Genomic DNA, 17,828 nt, shown 5'->3' on the forward strand with positions numbered 1-17,828 from the left:
GATCTAGGAGGGAGGGCCTGCCACGTGTTTGTTGTATATTGTGTTGAAAGTCCTAAAGCTTGCATCAGGTTTCAACACATTCCATAATTTGCGGTCCTCCATCTCTTTTGGGAGGCCCAGTGGTGTTACGTTGGTGCTCCCTGCAGTACTTCTTTCCTAATGATCATATGCCTAGTTAGTTAGGGCCATCACTGTCTCTGCTTGTGTTGGCCCTTTTATCAACTTATGAAGCTCTTGGTGCAACATCTACTCATTTATTACAGACAGAAATTCCTGAAATGTTATTTCAACATGCTCTGGTGCCTCCGATTGCACTTGCGGTCACTGCAATTTCCCCAGCAATGCTGTGGGTAAAACAGTTAATCTTAGCCGGATTCCTTGCTGCAATGTCTTTTTCCGGTCTGCTTAGCTTCAGGTTATGACAATGTTTTAATTTATATGTCTATTAAGGCAGGTACTAGTAGGCAATCGTTTTTGCAGCTTTCCGACTTACTCAGTGGGACCCCAAGTATATTTGCTTTTATTTGGCACTGAACTCATGGCACTGAACTCATTTTTGGGATGAGGCCTTTTTAAACCTCACTCCTTAGCTTAGCACACTTTATTTTGGAGGCACTGGACAGTCCTTAAAGCAGACTGTCCACTGTAGCACTACTACCTCCATTAAGGAGAGTCGTGCAGGGACACCCACGTTTCCCTATTCTTTCAGGACTATGGATAGTTTCCCAAAGTGGGTGAAACCTAGACAGGCCTGTGGCAGCGGTACCAATATTTCTCACTCTTGGGTGCACGCTTGCCCACCTTTTGTGCACTGCAGTGCACAAAAGTGCTTGCTATAGTGTCTAAGGCATTTCTTTGTGCTTCTGTTCTTTTGGCTGTTTTCCTCCTAGGCATGGGCCATTTGTAGCCATACAAGCCCATCCTCTTTATGGAATGTGGTCAGAGCCCTGGGAATCTCCTTTTGTGTGGATAAGACTGGTTTAGCCTTGATACAGGGTGGAAGACAGCCCAAAAGCACATCTTAAACCCTGGGGGAGGTCTTTACTGTGCCCAAGTTGGCTGTCCATGATTTGACAGCCTCGTAAAGTTTGAATATTGCAAGTGCCCCAATAGGTGGGTGTGGGTCCTTGTATATCTGGAGAGGACCTGTAGCCACACAAGTTAACAACTGTAGCCATGAATTCGAAGCACGAGCAGGCACTGACAACTGCTGCTGGGGTCACCAATGTACTGTATTTTAAGTGGTCCTGAATAGCCCCCTTCAGCCACTATGGGTTTCCTCGCTGCGCATGGCTTGGTAATAAAACAAAGGGGATGGGGCCATAAGTGGGAGAGGCAGATGTAAAACCATGGTGTTGATGGGAGAAGGTCGGAAGAAGCTGGTTACTTTGTGCCAGTCTGTGTTATATGAATTTGGAAGGTCGAGAACCAAACCCATTGCGAAGAGCTAAAGATTTGATAGACTAAAGCATGTGGAGATTGTGCATGGCTAAAAAGGAGAGCCTTATCGTGGTTCTGTTAGTGTTCATGGGGAGGCTCCCCTCAACCCAACTGCCCCTCCTGTCCCCCAGAACCCTCCAAATAGACACCCTCCCTCACACACTCTACCTGTCTCGCTCTCGTCACAACCAACTCAGAGGAATCCTGGGGGCGCTGTGACAGCTTACGCCTAACCCCTCCCCTGTCCGGCACTACCTCCACCTCCCTCGCCCGACCTCACCTTCCTCGGCAAGCATTGCCCACCAACCTACGACCATGAACTACAGGCCAATCTGCACCATCGCCTCTACCCCCTTTCCCACCGTCTCTCCCACCCCGCAACCTCTCGTACACTCCCTTAGTACCCAAACAAACAACTCAGAGGCAGACGACCCTCTGCCTCAACTCTGCAGGCCTCACCTGCCATACACCTCTCGATGCACCTCCCCTCGCCTACCCCCACATCTCATCCATCACCGCTGCCACCCAGCCCTCCCTGTAGACCGCATCCCCCTTCTCTCCTCCTTCAACCCCCATCCTTAACCCCTTTCCCAGCCCCTGTGCACCATCATGTAACACCTAGCCAGACAGCTCTGTATTACCCACCACCTCCCACCCCGCCTCAATCCTCTGAGTTGTTCGCTACAACCCGAACTGCCCATCTCACACCACTACTGAGTCGAAGACCGGCGACCAACTGCCCCCTCTTCCCAGTCCCTAGCCACCCATGGTCCTCTAGGCACCCACTACAGTAGCCTCCTCCTGACCACCTCCAACCATCCTATTACACTGCCCTTCCCAATCGACCTTCTCCCCAACACGAACAACGACCCCAACCATCCCAGCCCGGCCAACTCCAAACACATGGGTGAACACTGCCCCCTCGACCTCCTCTTCAATGCCCGCTCGTAGCCAAGAACAAACAGCATCTTTCATCTCCTAACCTCTGAGAACCCCGATCTTATCTTCATCACCAAAACCTGGTTCTTGGACAACGTTAAGCCTATCGCTCATGAAGCATCCCATCAAACTTCTCACTCAACACACACAACAGGCCTTCCAGAGGAGGTGGATTAGCCATCCGGCACAAATATCAGATCTCCATCAGCTCCACTGACACAACCCAGCACAGCTAACTGCGAATCCCTCCTAGTCAAACTCTCTCTCTTGCCTACTCGCTCACACAGCTTCCTACTTGTCTACAGGCACCTTTGGTACGTCAGACACTTTGACAACAGCCTATGCGACTCACTAGCAGCTATTCTAGTTAACCACCCGGCACTCACCATACTGGGAGACTTTAAAATCTGGTTCAACCTCCCCAACAACTCAATGACTATTCATGGTGGACAGCCTAGAGGCAACTCAACCTCACCCAGCATATCAGAGGACCAACACATACTGCTGGCCACACCATCAATGCCATTTTAACTCTTCTGACCTCATCTCCATGTCCACCTCCCAACCCCTCATCTGGACACACCATTCTGCCATACCTTTCTCCATGCTCACACCTCCAAACCCCACAAACTACAAATCAGAGATCTGAAAGGACAAAAAATATGATAAGGTTACCAGTCATTTGGTCGAAAACCAAATGATCGAATGCCATTTGGTCGAATGCCAAATGGTCGAAAAAATGGTCGAATTATTATTATTTTTTTTTTATGGGGGGGGCTCCCCGCCATCCCCCTTTATTTTTTTTACCAACCAAAACGAAAAAAATATATAAATAAAAAAAATTCGACCTTTTTTTTCCCGACCAATTGGTATTCGACCAAATGGTGATTCGATCTTTTATTTTCGACCAAATGACTGGACACCGATAAAAGGATCCTGAACTGCCTTAGCAGCAGCAATCCAAAGGATCATCACTGAATTCTTGAATGCGCCCTGCACCGCAGCCCCGAGTGCCTCCTCACAAACACTCTGCAACTCCGTCTGAACACTTCCAAAAAACAGCTCTAGACAGGATGGCCACCCTCAATACCAAACTCTCCCTCATCAAAGAATTCTTTACCTCCACCTCTGCAAGAGAATTGGCGAGGTCCATTCTCAAAGGCTCCCTCACCTCCAGCAACTTCCCAGACTCCTACAAAACTGCACATGTCAAACCACTGCTTAAAAAAAGCATCTCTCAACCCTCTACTACCAATCAACAACAAGGCCAATCTTAAACACCAGTTCGCTGAAAAAACTAATTGACGCACCGCTTACTCACAGCTCAATGGTTTAGTGGAATCTAACAATGTCCTAGATCCGTGCAATCTGGTTTCCGTCCGTGCCACGGAACAGAAACCACACTGATCTCTATCTGGGATGACCTCAAAGTGACAGCAGACTCAGAAGGATACGCAGCTCTTATTCTTCTTGACCTCTCAGCAGCGTTTGACACCATCAACCACATGATCCTCCTTGACAGACTGCACTCCTTAGGAATATGTGATTCAGCTCTCTCCTGGATCACCTCATTCCTCTCTAATAGACCACATATCACTGATCTCCCCCTTGGCTCTCTGTGCACGCTCAGTAAACACTGGAGTACCCCAAAGCACCTGCCTTTCTACCCTTCTCTTCAACATTTACTAGACCCCCTGCCCAGGATCATCCACTCACACAACCTCATTTGCTAGAACTATGCGGATGACACACAAATCACCCTGAAAATTCCTAAAATCGACCACCTAACCCAGCCGTGACCTAGTAGCAGGTCTCAGACATTGACCACTAACCATCTCCTTCTGAACACAGGTAAAACGGATCATGAGATCATGGAATGCAGAACATCTGCTCTATTACACCATGCGACTCCCTGCCACCCGCACTCTGCCTCCGTCCCCCAGCCCCTCGCATCCTCCACCAATGTCAAAAACCTTGGCTGCACAATGGACTCGGACCCAACTCTGTCCCACCACATCAACAATACTTCCAAAGTCTGTAATTTCCACTTTAGGCTCCTGAAGCGTATCTTCCCTTAACTTACCTACCCAAACAGGTCGGCTGCAATTATGTCCATTGTCATGTCCAGACTGGACTATACAAAGGGACCACATCTCACCGGCTCTCCACACCAAACACTGGCTCCCAATTGGACGCAGGGCCACCTTCAAATTCCTATGCATTACCACTGAGCGGTACACAAAGCAGGCCTCAAATTCCTACAAGAAAGGATTACGCCTTAACACCCCACTCGCACCCTAAGGTCAAGCCCTGCCCTCCTCCTAGTGGCCCCCACCTCCAATTCGGCCAGGATCAGAGGGTCAGCCTACTGAACCCTGGCGCCAACTTTGTAGAACTCACTGCCTCCCCGCATTAGACACAGCAAAGACTAGACGGCTTTCCAGAAGGCATTCAAAACCTGGCTCTTCGCCTAAAAACACATAAGGGAATGCAGTCAACCACCCAAACTACCACCACGACCGACTCCTGGTGTGGTACCCTGTCATAGACAGGCCTGATGATATCGGATACCACTACCTAAAGCCTTTGGCCAGAAATGAAACCCGAATCGTATCGGCACCCATGTAATTGACAGAATGTATTCATCACCTCATCCACAGGAATTCCATACGCTCCGAGGCCTAGAGTTATATATCGCCATTAATCAGGGCGATTGTGCTAGACTCAGAACCCAAGCACCAATAACACTCATGAGCTTGATCAAGGCTATGCAATTATGCACTATGCAATAAGTCCAAGGAGGCGCTTGCATGATAATGTTATGCACCTGGAAATCCAAGAGCAGAACTAGATATCAGGGGGCTGTCTAGCAGTTATTCTGCTAATCACACCTACCAAAGAATGTATATAGTAGAACTAGCAACCCAAGCACTAATAGCACTTATGAACTTGATCATTTCCCCGCAAACATGCACTGCTCTATCAATCCAGGAAAGGCCCTTGCTTGCTAATACACATCTGGAAATTCCTTTGGAGACTAATATAGCAAGAAACGTTCTAGAACATATTCTTTGCTAATCTCAAATATCTGGGAATGTCCTAGTAGAACTACCTATCTGGAATTCTATTTAGCAGAACTGCCGACCAAGGACGTTGCTAGTACTTGTACAGTAACATGAGTTTTGGGACAGATCTGCCTGTCAATACCCGTCAGTCTTCAACAAAACAATCTGACCCATCAAGAAAAAGGAAGAGATACCATGCCTTAGACAGGCACTGGAAGCTCAACAGGAACAAGGTCCCTCTGTAAAACACACAGACGCTCAAACACACCATTATGCTAACTCTTGGCCTAGCTGCACACATACTTTCACACCTCCACGCTCACCTCAATAGTCTTTAGAACGCAGCTATACCCCTCGAAATCGGCCAAGCTGCACACATTCTCAAGCATCATTCTCAAGCACCAGCGCCACCAGAATACAAATACCATAGTCCACTGGTCTTGCTGCACACATTCTGCTGATCTTACACAACCACCGCATCACACCTAGCACTAGTATGCAGCTACACACCACCTATTGCACAATGACTGCACACATACCGAGTGCACCCAAGTACGCTTTTACAACAGTACTCGCTCAACTGAACCTGGACTGCAGTCCCAGAGGGTGTTCCACCCACAGCGCTTTGGAATCATAAAAATGGTAAAAGGCGCCATATGCCCAATTACATAACATGTCCTAAAGTCTAGGGCTTTGAAGGCCATCTTGGGCGGGGTGTAGTGTAAAGTGGTAGGAGATCTTGGAGGGAGTCGATTAGTCGGGAGGGAGGGGCACAAAAGGTCTTAGAAGGCAAACAACCAACCTGCAACACTACACTCCTACCACTGGCCTCAGACAGTTTCCATTTCACTAGCTCACGATGCCACATCAATCCCTCTGTCTGATATATTGTATCCCATAGATAACAAAACAAGCAATTGACAAAGCAGATGAGGTAAAGCGGCAGACTGCAAACTCCAATCATTAACATAAGCTACATGCTTAGGTTATGGGAGGCATTAACACTTCAGTGTGAGAAAGGGCTGCTTGAAATTTGAGGACTGCAGTCACACATTTCATTGTCCTTCCAATGCTGGTTAGCAGGCTGTGAGACGCCTCAAACCTCACTCCAACATGCTCTGGTGCTATGCTCAGTGGCCTGTTGGGACTTTTGCCAGTCCAGGGTAGAGCCTGTGGAGGGCAGGGCAAGGGCGTTGGTCGGGGCAGGGGCCAAAATTCCTGCTTCTTTCTCCCTAGAGGCTTACCCAGCTGCTTTCTAGATGCCCCAAACTGTTTTCATACAGCATAAAATGAAATTCCTTCACACCACCAACAGCCAGCTGCTACTCACTAGGTTTTGCAGCACCACCAGGACTAGTAAACAGAGTGATACAGCAATCCTGCAGATGGGGTTTTCATGATGAAACAAACAGAAAAGATACAACTAGAGGGTAGATTCCTCAAAAGAGGATATACCAGCAGCAGGAAGGTGAAATGCAGTATTCTACAGTGGACTTTCCAATAATATAGACATTTCGGGTTTGCAGTCTGTCTCCTTGCTAGGTAAGGCTCTCGAGCCAGTTTTATTACAAGGCTGTTTGCCATAGCCAACTGAACCAGGGTAAAAGAACAGACATGATTGATTCATCCAGTTTTTAAGGGCTGTCCTTCCAAGGGTAGGGAAGTGCGGTCAGGGATTAATATATGCACGTGGCGTGAGCTGTTCCCTGCAGAGGGTCTTCTCCTAGAGCCAGGCATGCACTGTCACACCCACTAACAGCTCTTACTTGAACTTGTGGGCCTAACCAGTTGCGAGTCCTCTATCACCAAGGTCATTTAGCATGAGCACTGAAGAGTTGTGGGCCTATACGTGCCATCCACCAACCGAAGTGGGGTCTTTTTTTGTTGTCTAGATATGACACAGCCTGGTGCTATGGACCCTGCAGTGCATTCTACTCATTGGTCTGGCAGATTGATGTTTTCCATCAAAAAGAGAATTCCAGAAGCCCAGAGTCGTCATGCCTGCAGGATCAATTCAACTGTTAATCACATCTGTGGCCCACCTGGGAGTCCTCAAACCTCATGGTAGTGAAACCAGAAGATAAACATTCTTCCTTTTTAGTCCAGCCTGGTGATCTTAAGAAGTGCTTGGCTACTGAACGACATTGTAACTGCCAGATGAAACTTGCCATCTGAAGAAAACTGCACCCATAACCTCTGGACTGCCAACACCACAACTTGCAGTGAGCAGTTGTCCTTAAGAGCACTAATTTCACTGGGGTCATCGCTCATTCTGTACCTGTTTTGAAGTAGCCCTATTTCCATTCGACACAAAGGAGCATAAAGTCCTTCCCTGCAGCTCCTCATGCCTCGTCTCCTTTGATGGTGGAACATGGGCAAAGGAATTCTGTCTGGGGTCATCCCGTCAGTCCAGAAAAAGTAGACACCCCTCGATCGTAAGGCAATGTACTTTGTTGGCCGAAGACCAACCGCCTCATGTGTTTAGTATTAGAAATATGTAGCCATAAGCTTGACTAAAGCGCGGCCATTTTAAAAGGTGACTGAAATCGCCATTTTGTTTTCTCTAATGTTTGCTTTTTGCCTTCTGTTAAAACTGCTTTGCTGAAATATTATTCTGCTCCACTAGTGCATAACAAGGCCGCGAGAGACATGTTGAAACATAACGCAGCAACCCAGACAGAAATGCCCGGTCTCCTCCCTCACATATCCTTGGAAGCAAGCAGCAAGGCATTCTAATCAGTACAACAGGTGCCAGCTATTCTCGGAAACACAGTAGAAATGCTAGAAGCGAACATTGAATGACTTGAATTATGCTCTTCTTTGCGGCCCCCCTTTCCGGAGCCCTGTAGAGCCCTGGAGAGCAAGTTGACCCCCAGTACACTAATAGAAACTAGGAGATAGCAAGGCCTGGAATGTGTCTCTTCCCTACACGCAGCTTGCTGCAGAAACAGAAGCATTGTGTTCTTTAAAACAAAGACTTATGTCTGTAGGCTCGCGAAAATTGCAAACTGTTGCTAAATGAATGTTTGAAGGTGTCATACTCGTCACCATTGTCAATCATCGTGCCCAATTCAAAGGAAATGTATTAGGGGCGGTATTGAATGTGTCACTACTGATTGCAAGATGCTTGTTTCGAGAAAGGATTGAAAAGTATTGTGTCTGATTTGGTAAAATTGGGAGTGATTGAAGAGATTACAGGCAATACTTGTAACAGTCCCATTCTTCCGGTGTATAAGAAAGGAGGTAATGAGGTACCGTATCGTTTCATAATTGATCTGCGTGCATTAAACAAGGTAGTAAAATCCTCAATTCCCATTGGTTCGAGACGTCACCACAATTTTGACAATGATTCCTGCCTCGGCTGACTACTTTAGTGTTATTGATTTGAAAAATGCTTTCTTCAGTATTCCAGTACACAAGGAAAGCAGATATTTGTTCGCCTTCACATTAGGAGGACGATCATTCACACGCATTCCACAAGGCTACACAGAGAGTCCGAGTATTTACAGCAGAGCATTGAAAGAACTAGATATGCTAGAATTACCGGCAGGTTGTGTATTGATACAATATATAAATAATTTATTGATCGCTGCAGATACAGAAGAGATTTGTAAAAAGATAGTTCAGCATTTAGCCACACTATGGGAGAACACAGACAGAAAAATGCCGAGAGACTGGTTCAAAATTGTATCATGTGCCTGCAACACAATGTGGGGAAGGGAACGGTGACCCCCAACAGGCAGTTTCGGCACTCCCTCTATGCCATTCGAGGTAATCCATTTTGATTTCATAGAGATGGAGAGATGCCAAAACTTGAAGTATGTCCTAGTGGTTATATGTGCATTCAGTAAATGGGTGGAAGCATATCCATTAAAAGACAGTACCGCCATGAGCACTGCAAAAGTAATGTTGAAGGAGTACTTCTCCCGTTTTGGTCTGCCCCGTGTCATATGGTCAGATAACGGTCCGCATTTTGTGGGCGCAGTAATATTACAGATTTGCGCAGGTCTCCAGATAGAAAAGCGATTCCATTGTTCTAGACACCCCATGAGTGCCGGTCTTATGGAAAGCCACAACGGCATTCTGATAGCTAAAATAAGCAAGATTTGTGCAGGAAGAAAGTTAAGCTGGGTAGATGCACTGCCACTAGCGTTACTGTACATGCGTACATCTGTGCAGGCAAGAACTGGGCTCTCCCCTTATGAAATAGTCATGGGGAGACCAGCGAATGTTTGGTGTGCACCGCAACCGAAACGGTTAAGGAAGCTTGAATACCCTGTGCTCAGCATTTATTGTCATCTTTTAATACAAAAATTGCGTTTGATTCATCAGCAGGTGCAGGAGGCATTACTGATAAGATACACTGGTCCGGGGCATGCACTGGAACCCGGAGAATGGGTGCTTATAAAAAACTTTGAAAGGAAGACATTGCTTGCACCCAGGTGGCGTGGACCCTATCTGATACTTCTAACAGACGGCCATTCGTGTAGACGGAAGGAAAGCGTGGATTCATGCGGTGCACGCTAAGAAGGTCCCGTCACCGTCTGAAAAACTGCCTGATCGAAACAACCAGAAAGACAGCGGTCCCGGAACGAAAGAAGCAGTCGCCAGTTCTTTGCCACAAAATCTGCCTGATCCTGAAACGAAGCCTGAAAAGATTGCTGTAAAAGAGGAAGGGCTAAGAGTGCCCCAACGTTGTCCAGCAGAATCTGCATCACTGCTGGCTGACACTAACGCTTCCCTGACAAAACTCTGCGGAAGCGCCTAGGAAGTCTGAGGTGAATTCCCTTTTTCTATTCTATGCTCTCAGGTGAGTTCTGTAAGGAAAAGACTTCAGCTATCTAGCTACTGCTTTTATCTCCGACCAAGAACCTAACTGCAGAAACCCCTTTTTTAAGACAAACACCAAGGTTCACCTTAACCTTTAGTTTGGGGAGCTATCCATCCTGAACTCAAGCAGGGGCGTTAGTTCTGAAGAAATGCAGAGGGAATTCTGGAGTTGGTTTTTAGGGTAGGAAATAATCATATAAAAACATAGGAGAATTTGCCATAAAACGGCAAATGCCAATGCCTTAGATTTTCCTAACTGATAGTAATTTGCGGTTGGCACTATATCTAAAACATCAGGCATGTATAGACAGACACTATATGTGGCACCACAAGATATATTCATGAACATATAGCTCGTCACGATATACAGCCTGAACCCAATGTAAGGTGAATAATAGCACTGGAAAACAGCACTGACAGGTAATACCGCTGCTCGTAACACTTGAATAACTCCGAAAACTTCACATATAATATCGCCGTCACCCTGCGGTGCATACAGTCAGTCACAAAACCAGGAACACTCTGGAGAAAAAGGCATACAATAGTAATGCGCAGGTATAGACCAAAATAACTACTTGCATGACACTGAAAACCGGGAACTAGTTTTCAAACACCACACCTCAGGGGAACAGCTTCGACTGACAGGAATATCAGAAAGAAAAGTAACGGGAACACTTCACCAAGAACGGAGGGAAAACTAAGAGACTGGAACAGGAATAGTAACTGTGACTGACACAGACTGTAAATGGGAAATGGGGTATTCTGAGGAGACGAGGAAACCGCGGTAAGCGTTGCTTCTGCTGAAGCAGTCACGACGCGAATCGCGGACCTCCAGGGGGGCGGGGCTTAAAAGGAAAACTTAGCCTGAAGCATAAACCGGCAACGTTAGTAGTCAAGGGCATATTGCAGGCAGCCATGATAGGAAGGCAGGGGGTTCTAATTCCACATGACAGCCTATACCTTCTCTGAAGCAGTTCGCCACCTATGCCATGCCCATGCCCAACCCTTCAAGACCTTCCTATGGGAATTGATACCTGGTGTTTTGCCCGTGATCATGACAGACACAAGGCGTGTACCACTGTGGCGGCCACCATCTTTTGTTGCGCCGCAGCCTGAAACAAAATCTGCATAATCATTTTGGCGCCCGCCACCATCTTCCATTGCGCCACAAGCTGACTCTGAGCTTGAGTCTGGAAGTGCGTCCGCACTATTCATCGATCACACGATACCAGGAGCAAGGCGGTATAATTCTACTCCACTAGCGCATAACACAAGGCCGCGAGAGACATGTTGAAACATAACGCAGCAACCCAGACAGAAATGCCCAGTCTCCTCCCCCACATATCCTTGGAAGCAAGCAGCAAGGCATTCTAATCAGTACAACAGGTGCCAGCTAGTCTCGGAAACACTAGAAATGCTAGAAGCGAACATTGAATGACTTGAATTATGCTCTTCTTTGCGGCCCCCCTTTCCTGAGCCCTGGAGAGCAAGTTGACCCCAGTACACAAATAGAAACTAGGAGATAGCAAGGCCTGGAATTTGTCTCTCCCCTGCACGCGGCTTGCTGCAGAAACAGAAGCATTGTGTTCTTTAAAACAAAGACTTGGGTCTGTAGGCTCGCGAAAATTGCAAACTGTTGCTAAATGAATGTTTGACGGTGTCATACTCGTCACCATTGTCAATCATCGTGCCCAATTCAAAGGAAATGTATTAGGGCCGGTATTGAATGTGTCACTACTGATTGCAAGATGCTTGCTTCGTGTATATGTAACTGTTGTACGATTCTCTCTTGCGTCCCCCGAGGTCTGGTAACACACGTCGCGGGACGTGGGACCCAGTTGGCCAACTGAGACTATTTGCTTTGCAATGAACTCTAGATTTTGGGAATACAACCTTGTGTCTGGCGTATCAGTTTATGTGTGGTGATTGTGCCTTGTTTCCATATGCGAGGGTCCCTCAGGGGCACCTTCAATCCTAGACAACAGTGATTGATAGCTGCCCTTTTCCTTTTCAGGAAAGCTACTTTTAAAATCATAAGATTGAGTCACAACCTTAAATAGAACATTGAGCTCAATTTCCTATGGGAGAACTTTAAATATCATTTAAAAATCCCCCCGCCCCCCAAACCCTGTTAAGGCAGTTTTTGTACAACCCTCTGTTGAGGGATCTACAACTTCTTACCTTAATGGAGGTTAACCCACCAGACTACAAAAGGAATACCACATGTGATTGGGCTTCGCCTCTAGGGAATCTCGTCACTGGGACTAGAGGGACCTCTCAAGGTGATTATCTTTAACAATTGCCCACGCCAGGACCAACAGGTAAGAGGTACCAGTATTGGCAGTTTCAGCAAGAACTGATCGAGCACAGCAAAACAACCCAGGTAAGTACAAGCTTCTTTCCTAGGTGCTATTTGCAGGATCCGGTGCCCAAGGCTTGCAGCCTGTGCCAGTGACTACCCATAAAAGAATTAAATGGCCTTCTAAGACATCCAATTTCAAGCCTTGAGTGAAGAAACTAGCGAGGAATGCCCAGGGAAGACAAGGGAACCCGCAAAGTTACATTCCGGTGGATCGGTGCACAAAGAAGGGAGGCAGCTCAGCAGAGAACTATCCAATAATGGCTGAAGGCTCCCTCCCTCAGACATGCCAAGCAGCAGGTGAGGTGTTGGTGTTTCAGCACCCTTCTCGACAACAGCAGTAACCAACATCCAAGCAGAAGATCCTGGTGTTAAATGGTGGGATCCGACAGTACAATGGCCCAGGAAACCCCACATTGGACCTTCAGTGGCAGAAAACCCAACCAGAATATTCCCATACCACTCTACCCTGCCAGTATGGCCAAGTAAGTTCAACACATACCAAAAACGCAGGAATAGGCCAAATAATTCTACTTCAGCAGGTTGACAGATCTGCTTCTTCCAAGTAGGAGAACAAAAGAGCAAGAAAGGGAAGCAGAGCCCAGGCAGAGCCTAAGTGCCATTGCAAAAAGGGACAGCCAAAGCCCAGCACAATTACTAGAAGGAGCTAGGGGGAAAGGTCAGATGGACAGCTACTCAGTTTAGACCACCCCCATAGGAAGTTAGGAGAGCCCAGGGGACTACACACTGGGCTAAACCAGTTTAAACCAATATGAAGGCTGCCACGTGGACCCTGAGCAAAGGGAGCACCAAGATACAAAATGGCTGAGAGCAGGATTTAAGAAAATGCATTGGTGAATCAACAGCTACCAAAATGGTACATTGGGTTTTCAAAAATGTGCATTAGGCTACAATGCAGTAACATGTCTTGCAACACTGGTGAATACAAACCTAAAGTATAGCACTACCAACCTACTCCCGGAAACCAATGTAGGGTAATAGAATCACTGTAGAGCAAAAATGGGTACCTGAAAGCACCCTTAAGTTTGTGTTCCTATTGGGCGACCCAATACCATATGCCCTGGGCAAAAGTTCTGCAAAGCAGGGGGGTTTCAGGAGAAGTTGCTCTGGCTACCAATATCAACTAAGTGATCCAAAAAATAAAGGAGAGAAAAGCATTAAAATTTGTGCAACACTTTCTTGGACTCATTAAGTTAAGATAAGATACTGTGGACTGGTGCTGCACTATCAGGTATGCGATCATCTGTGTCATAGGCTTTCCACCGATACATGTCAATTATAAAACTGCGTCCCTTTAACTGTGTACATTCAAAAGTGTGCTGTGTCCCCCATTTAGACATCTGTGTTGTATATGTGTATCTATGGTTTCCTTAACTTAATATTTAATGAATCTGGGTTAAGAGTGATTGTGTACTTACCTTTGTGGACAATCTAGGCCTTGACAATCTCTTCAGTATGTTAACTGTATTTACACCAAACACTTGATCACCTTCGTCAAAAGCAAGACTTCCTGTGGAGCCTTGTTACCAAGAAAGACTTTGGTTTAGTTAGACTTGTGGTAAACCTATGCTTTCTTAAAACCCTAACGCAAGTAGTGGTTCTGGAAAAACCTATCAAGCACAAACACACATGGAGGCGCTGATCATCGTTTCTATACTAATAAGCTATTGCTGGTTAGGACAAAAAGCACCTCTACTGTATCTACTTTAAAATGAGGGCTGCCTGCATAATCTTGATTCAAGGGCCATGCCTAGAGTCAGTACGTTAGAACTCAGTGGTTTCAAAGAAGACAATTAATTTAAGTACTTTAGAAAAGTGGGCAAGGAATCCAACTTTTCTATAGTTGGAAACTACCAAGGTTTACAGAAGATGCCAAAGGATGGACAGTGTTCGTTTTATACTAAAACGTGCAGGCAAAGTCTGTAACCTTGAAGCTTAATATACCACTGTGTTTATCCATCACCAGCCAGAAAACAGGTGTTGAGGGGGTATTGAGAGTAACAAGATCTGTGAAACATAAGGTTGGAAAAGGCAGCTGACAATAAACAAAACATTACTCATTTGGCATCAACAGCCATCAATCAAATTCAGATACCTTTTCTATGGTTGACGAGTGTCTCCACCACAGCATGCAGTTTCCTCAAGTGTTGCTCCTCACATTCAACTTCCTGCAGCTTTTCTTCAAACCACTACAAAGGAAGAAACCCATGAAAAACACAATCAATGGTTTTTCCCACAACACTCTAATTCAGTGGAATTAGAACAAAGCAATGAAGAACAAAAGCATGCAGCATGGGGAACATGATTTATCTGTGGCACTGGTTTTCAATTTTGAAATATTTTATAGATTTCATGTTTACAGTTTTGCCATATAATGGCAAATATCTGGAATGGTCTTCAAAGGTTTTTGGACATTGACTCAAGGAAAGTTATATTCCAGAGATCACACGAGATTGGCACACACTGAATATTATGTAACAAACATATGCACTCCTGTTGCATCTTTCACTTTTGGAGTATGTGTTCTTGGGCATGGCAGTTAGTTGTTTAACAGCATGATACAGAATAGACTAGGCTAAATGAAACAAAGACGGCCACATGATTTCATTATTTAAACAGAAGGCCAACAATATCAGAACTGAGAAAGTTAAATCCTGAGCACCATCTATCCTGGTAAACCATTGTGTAGAGTTCCGCAAAAGAAAGGTCCTACATTACACTAGGAGAGCTCACTTAAGTATCCGCCACTAAGGACAAAGGTCTCTTTTCCAGTTCACAAAAAAAGGTTATGCCGCTTAGATGAACATTGCTTCTAGTGGATAATTGATTTCTAAAATTCATTCTCTTTTGAGGCTTCAGATCATTCGGAGAAAGCACTGAAAGTCTGAGCTGGGGCCATGAAACAGTTCAGGAAATCTGTGCGATTGTGTGATGCAAATCGGCCCCTTTTCTGATAACACTTAGGTTTCTGTAGGTAGGGCTTTGGATGTTTCACGCCCGTTAGTTGAGGAAGGTATGCAAGTGTCAGCCTTAAAAAGATATTTGGTGGCTTTGTATATTTTTATGACAGCATTGGATCAATGATCATTCCTCAAAACGATTGTGACAATTTATTGGCTTGGCTATTGGACAGCCACACCTGTGCCTTATATGACATTCCAGTGGGGCGTTTGTTTACCCAGTAGATGGTGACATCTTTTGAGGCAATGCACAATTGGTATTTCAGGTTTCTTATGCCGTGCAACAGGCTAACCGGTCACCCAGATGGGCCAGCAAAATTCAGGCTGCAACAGCGAATCAACCTTAATCAATATGTTAAGAGTGAATTTTAGCCTTTTTGCTGAAGATCGTGATGACGTTTTATATAAATTAAAGTACACTTCCACCCACCTGGCGAGAGGCCCTCATTGTCCCAATTTTCAAGAAGGGTGATTGTGCTGATCCCAAGAACTATCGGCCGATCGCCCTCCTTGACTATGGGGAAACTCTTTGCCTCCATCCTTTTACATGATTTGACAAGCAGGGCCCAAAAAACGGGAAGATATGATCCCCGTCAAACCGGGTTTGTCAAGGGGGTGGGCAATGGACTGAATCTCCTTATCTTTGGCATACTTAAACAGGAGCCTTTAAGAACTGGCACATGTGTACATATGGCCTCAATGGATCTCGGAAACGCGTTCAATTGCATCAATAGACCAAAACATTGGACCAAATAAAAAAAGTGCCATTGTCCCTCAGATCTGTTAGACGCCATTTGAGCATTATATGGACATCAATTCAGATGAGGCTCAACTCTTCAGGAGTCTTGTCTGAAAAGATCTTAACACAGCGAGGCCTAAAGCAGGGATGTGCCTTAGCTTCATTTTTGTTTAATTTGTACACCTCTGATTTGAGCGATTCCCAGCATAAAGTGAGAGCCTTTCTGCCTAGTATTAATGGTATCCAAATTCCGTGGATTATTTATGCGGATGTCATATTTATGTATCATACGCAGGTGGGTCTGCCGAGGCATATTACGTATTTCATGGAATATTTAAAGCAAATCGTAAATTAATGTCTCCAAGTCTAAGGTCTTGAACATGATGTCTGCTCTTAAACTCCAAAAAATCTAGCATGGTGGGCTTCAGGTGTGAAAATGTCAGTGGTTCAAACATTTGTGTATTTGGGCGTTATAATAAATAGAAACATCGATGACCGCCCCCATTATCTTTCGCTGTGCTTAAAAACCGGCTAGCGGTTCACACCATGAAAATTTCACGCTGCTATTGGAAATGTTCTCTTTCCCCAGTGCTAACATTCTATTGCCAAAAGGCGATTCCGATTTTAACATACAGTGCATATGGTGCAGAGGGTATGCTCAATTTACCTTGGAAAATGTGGGCTCTTATAGAAGGCCTTTTCTGGTGCAAAGTTCTAAGGCTACCTAAGTCATTAGCAATAATGACTATACGACATGAGCTCCGACTCCAGTCTCTTGAGTCAGTCGCTTTATGGAAGCCCATCATGATGTATTGAAAATATAGGATGACAGAGAAAGGCACTCCATTGGAAACATTAATTCCACTAGTTAAAAGGTGCCTCTAATAACATTCAAATTCTGGGTGGAAAAAATGGAAAAATTCTAGTTAATCTGCAATCCAACCAAATGGCAGATTAAATTCCAAGAATTTGATCGGACAGAAACCATACGAAGATGAAATATAGATTTAATAAGACCTTGCATAGAACTTGAGCGAAAAGGCTTAAATAAACTTCCAAATATCTATTAAAATGTCCCTTCTATCACTATCGGATTTATTAATGAGAGTTTGATTAAATTTACTTGCCACTGGTGAAGTAAAACTAGCCAGAAAGTAACACGTGAGCAGTCATATTGTTGATTTTGTGGCTTACAAGACCAACCTGAGACTCTTTTCCATCTAGTAACAACTTGCTCAGCTCTAGATCAGTTGAGAATTAAGTACTTGAAAATTCATCGTCACCAGCATAGTACTTCTCTAGATCTAGACTGGTGGCTATGGCTCTTGCTTTGAGAGTGTGTGAGTATGTATAGCAGTACTCAAATTTCTTGAGATCTCACTTCTGTCTAATGAAATATGTGAATAATTTGGCGTGAGAAATGTAATTTGCCTCGGATAGTTTAGTACATCGTGCGGAATTATCAAGAGTACTGC

General features: G+C 45.3%; 1 protein-coding gene across 1 annotated transcript in view; it reads right to left on the reverse strand.

Annotated features, from left to right (window-relative positions):
- Window positions 1-17,828, reverse strand: part of SNX1 (sorting nexin 1) — a 1,264,276-nt gene that overhangs the window by 478,234 nt on the left and 768,214 nt on the right. Inside the window, exon 10 of the mRNA XM_069624696.1 lies at window positions 14,750-14,843. Within this exon, the coding sequence (XP_069480797.1) occupies window positions 14,750-14,843 (94 nt within the window). The remainder of the gene's footprint in view (window positions 1-14,749; window positions 14,844-17,828) is intronic.

The sequence above is a fragment of the Ambystoma mexicanum genome, chromosome 11 (assembly GCF_040938575.1).
Source record: "Ambystoma mexicanum isolate Mex_15411 chromosome 11, UKY_AmexF1_1, whole genome shotgun sequence".
Lineage (NCBI taxonomy): Eukaryota > Metazoa > Chordata > Amphibia > Caudata > Ambystomatidae > Ambystoma > Ambystoma mexicanum.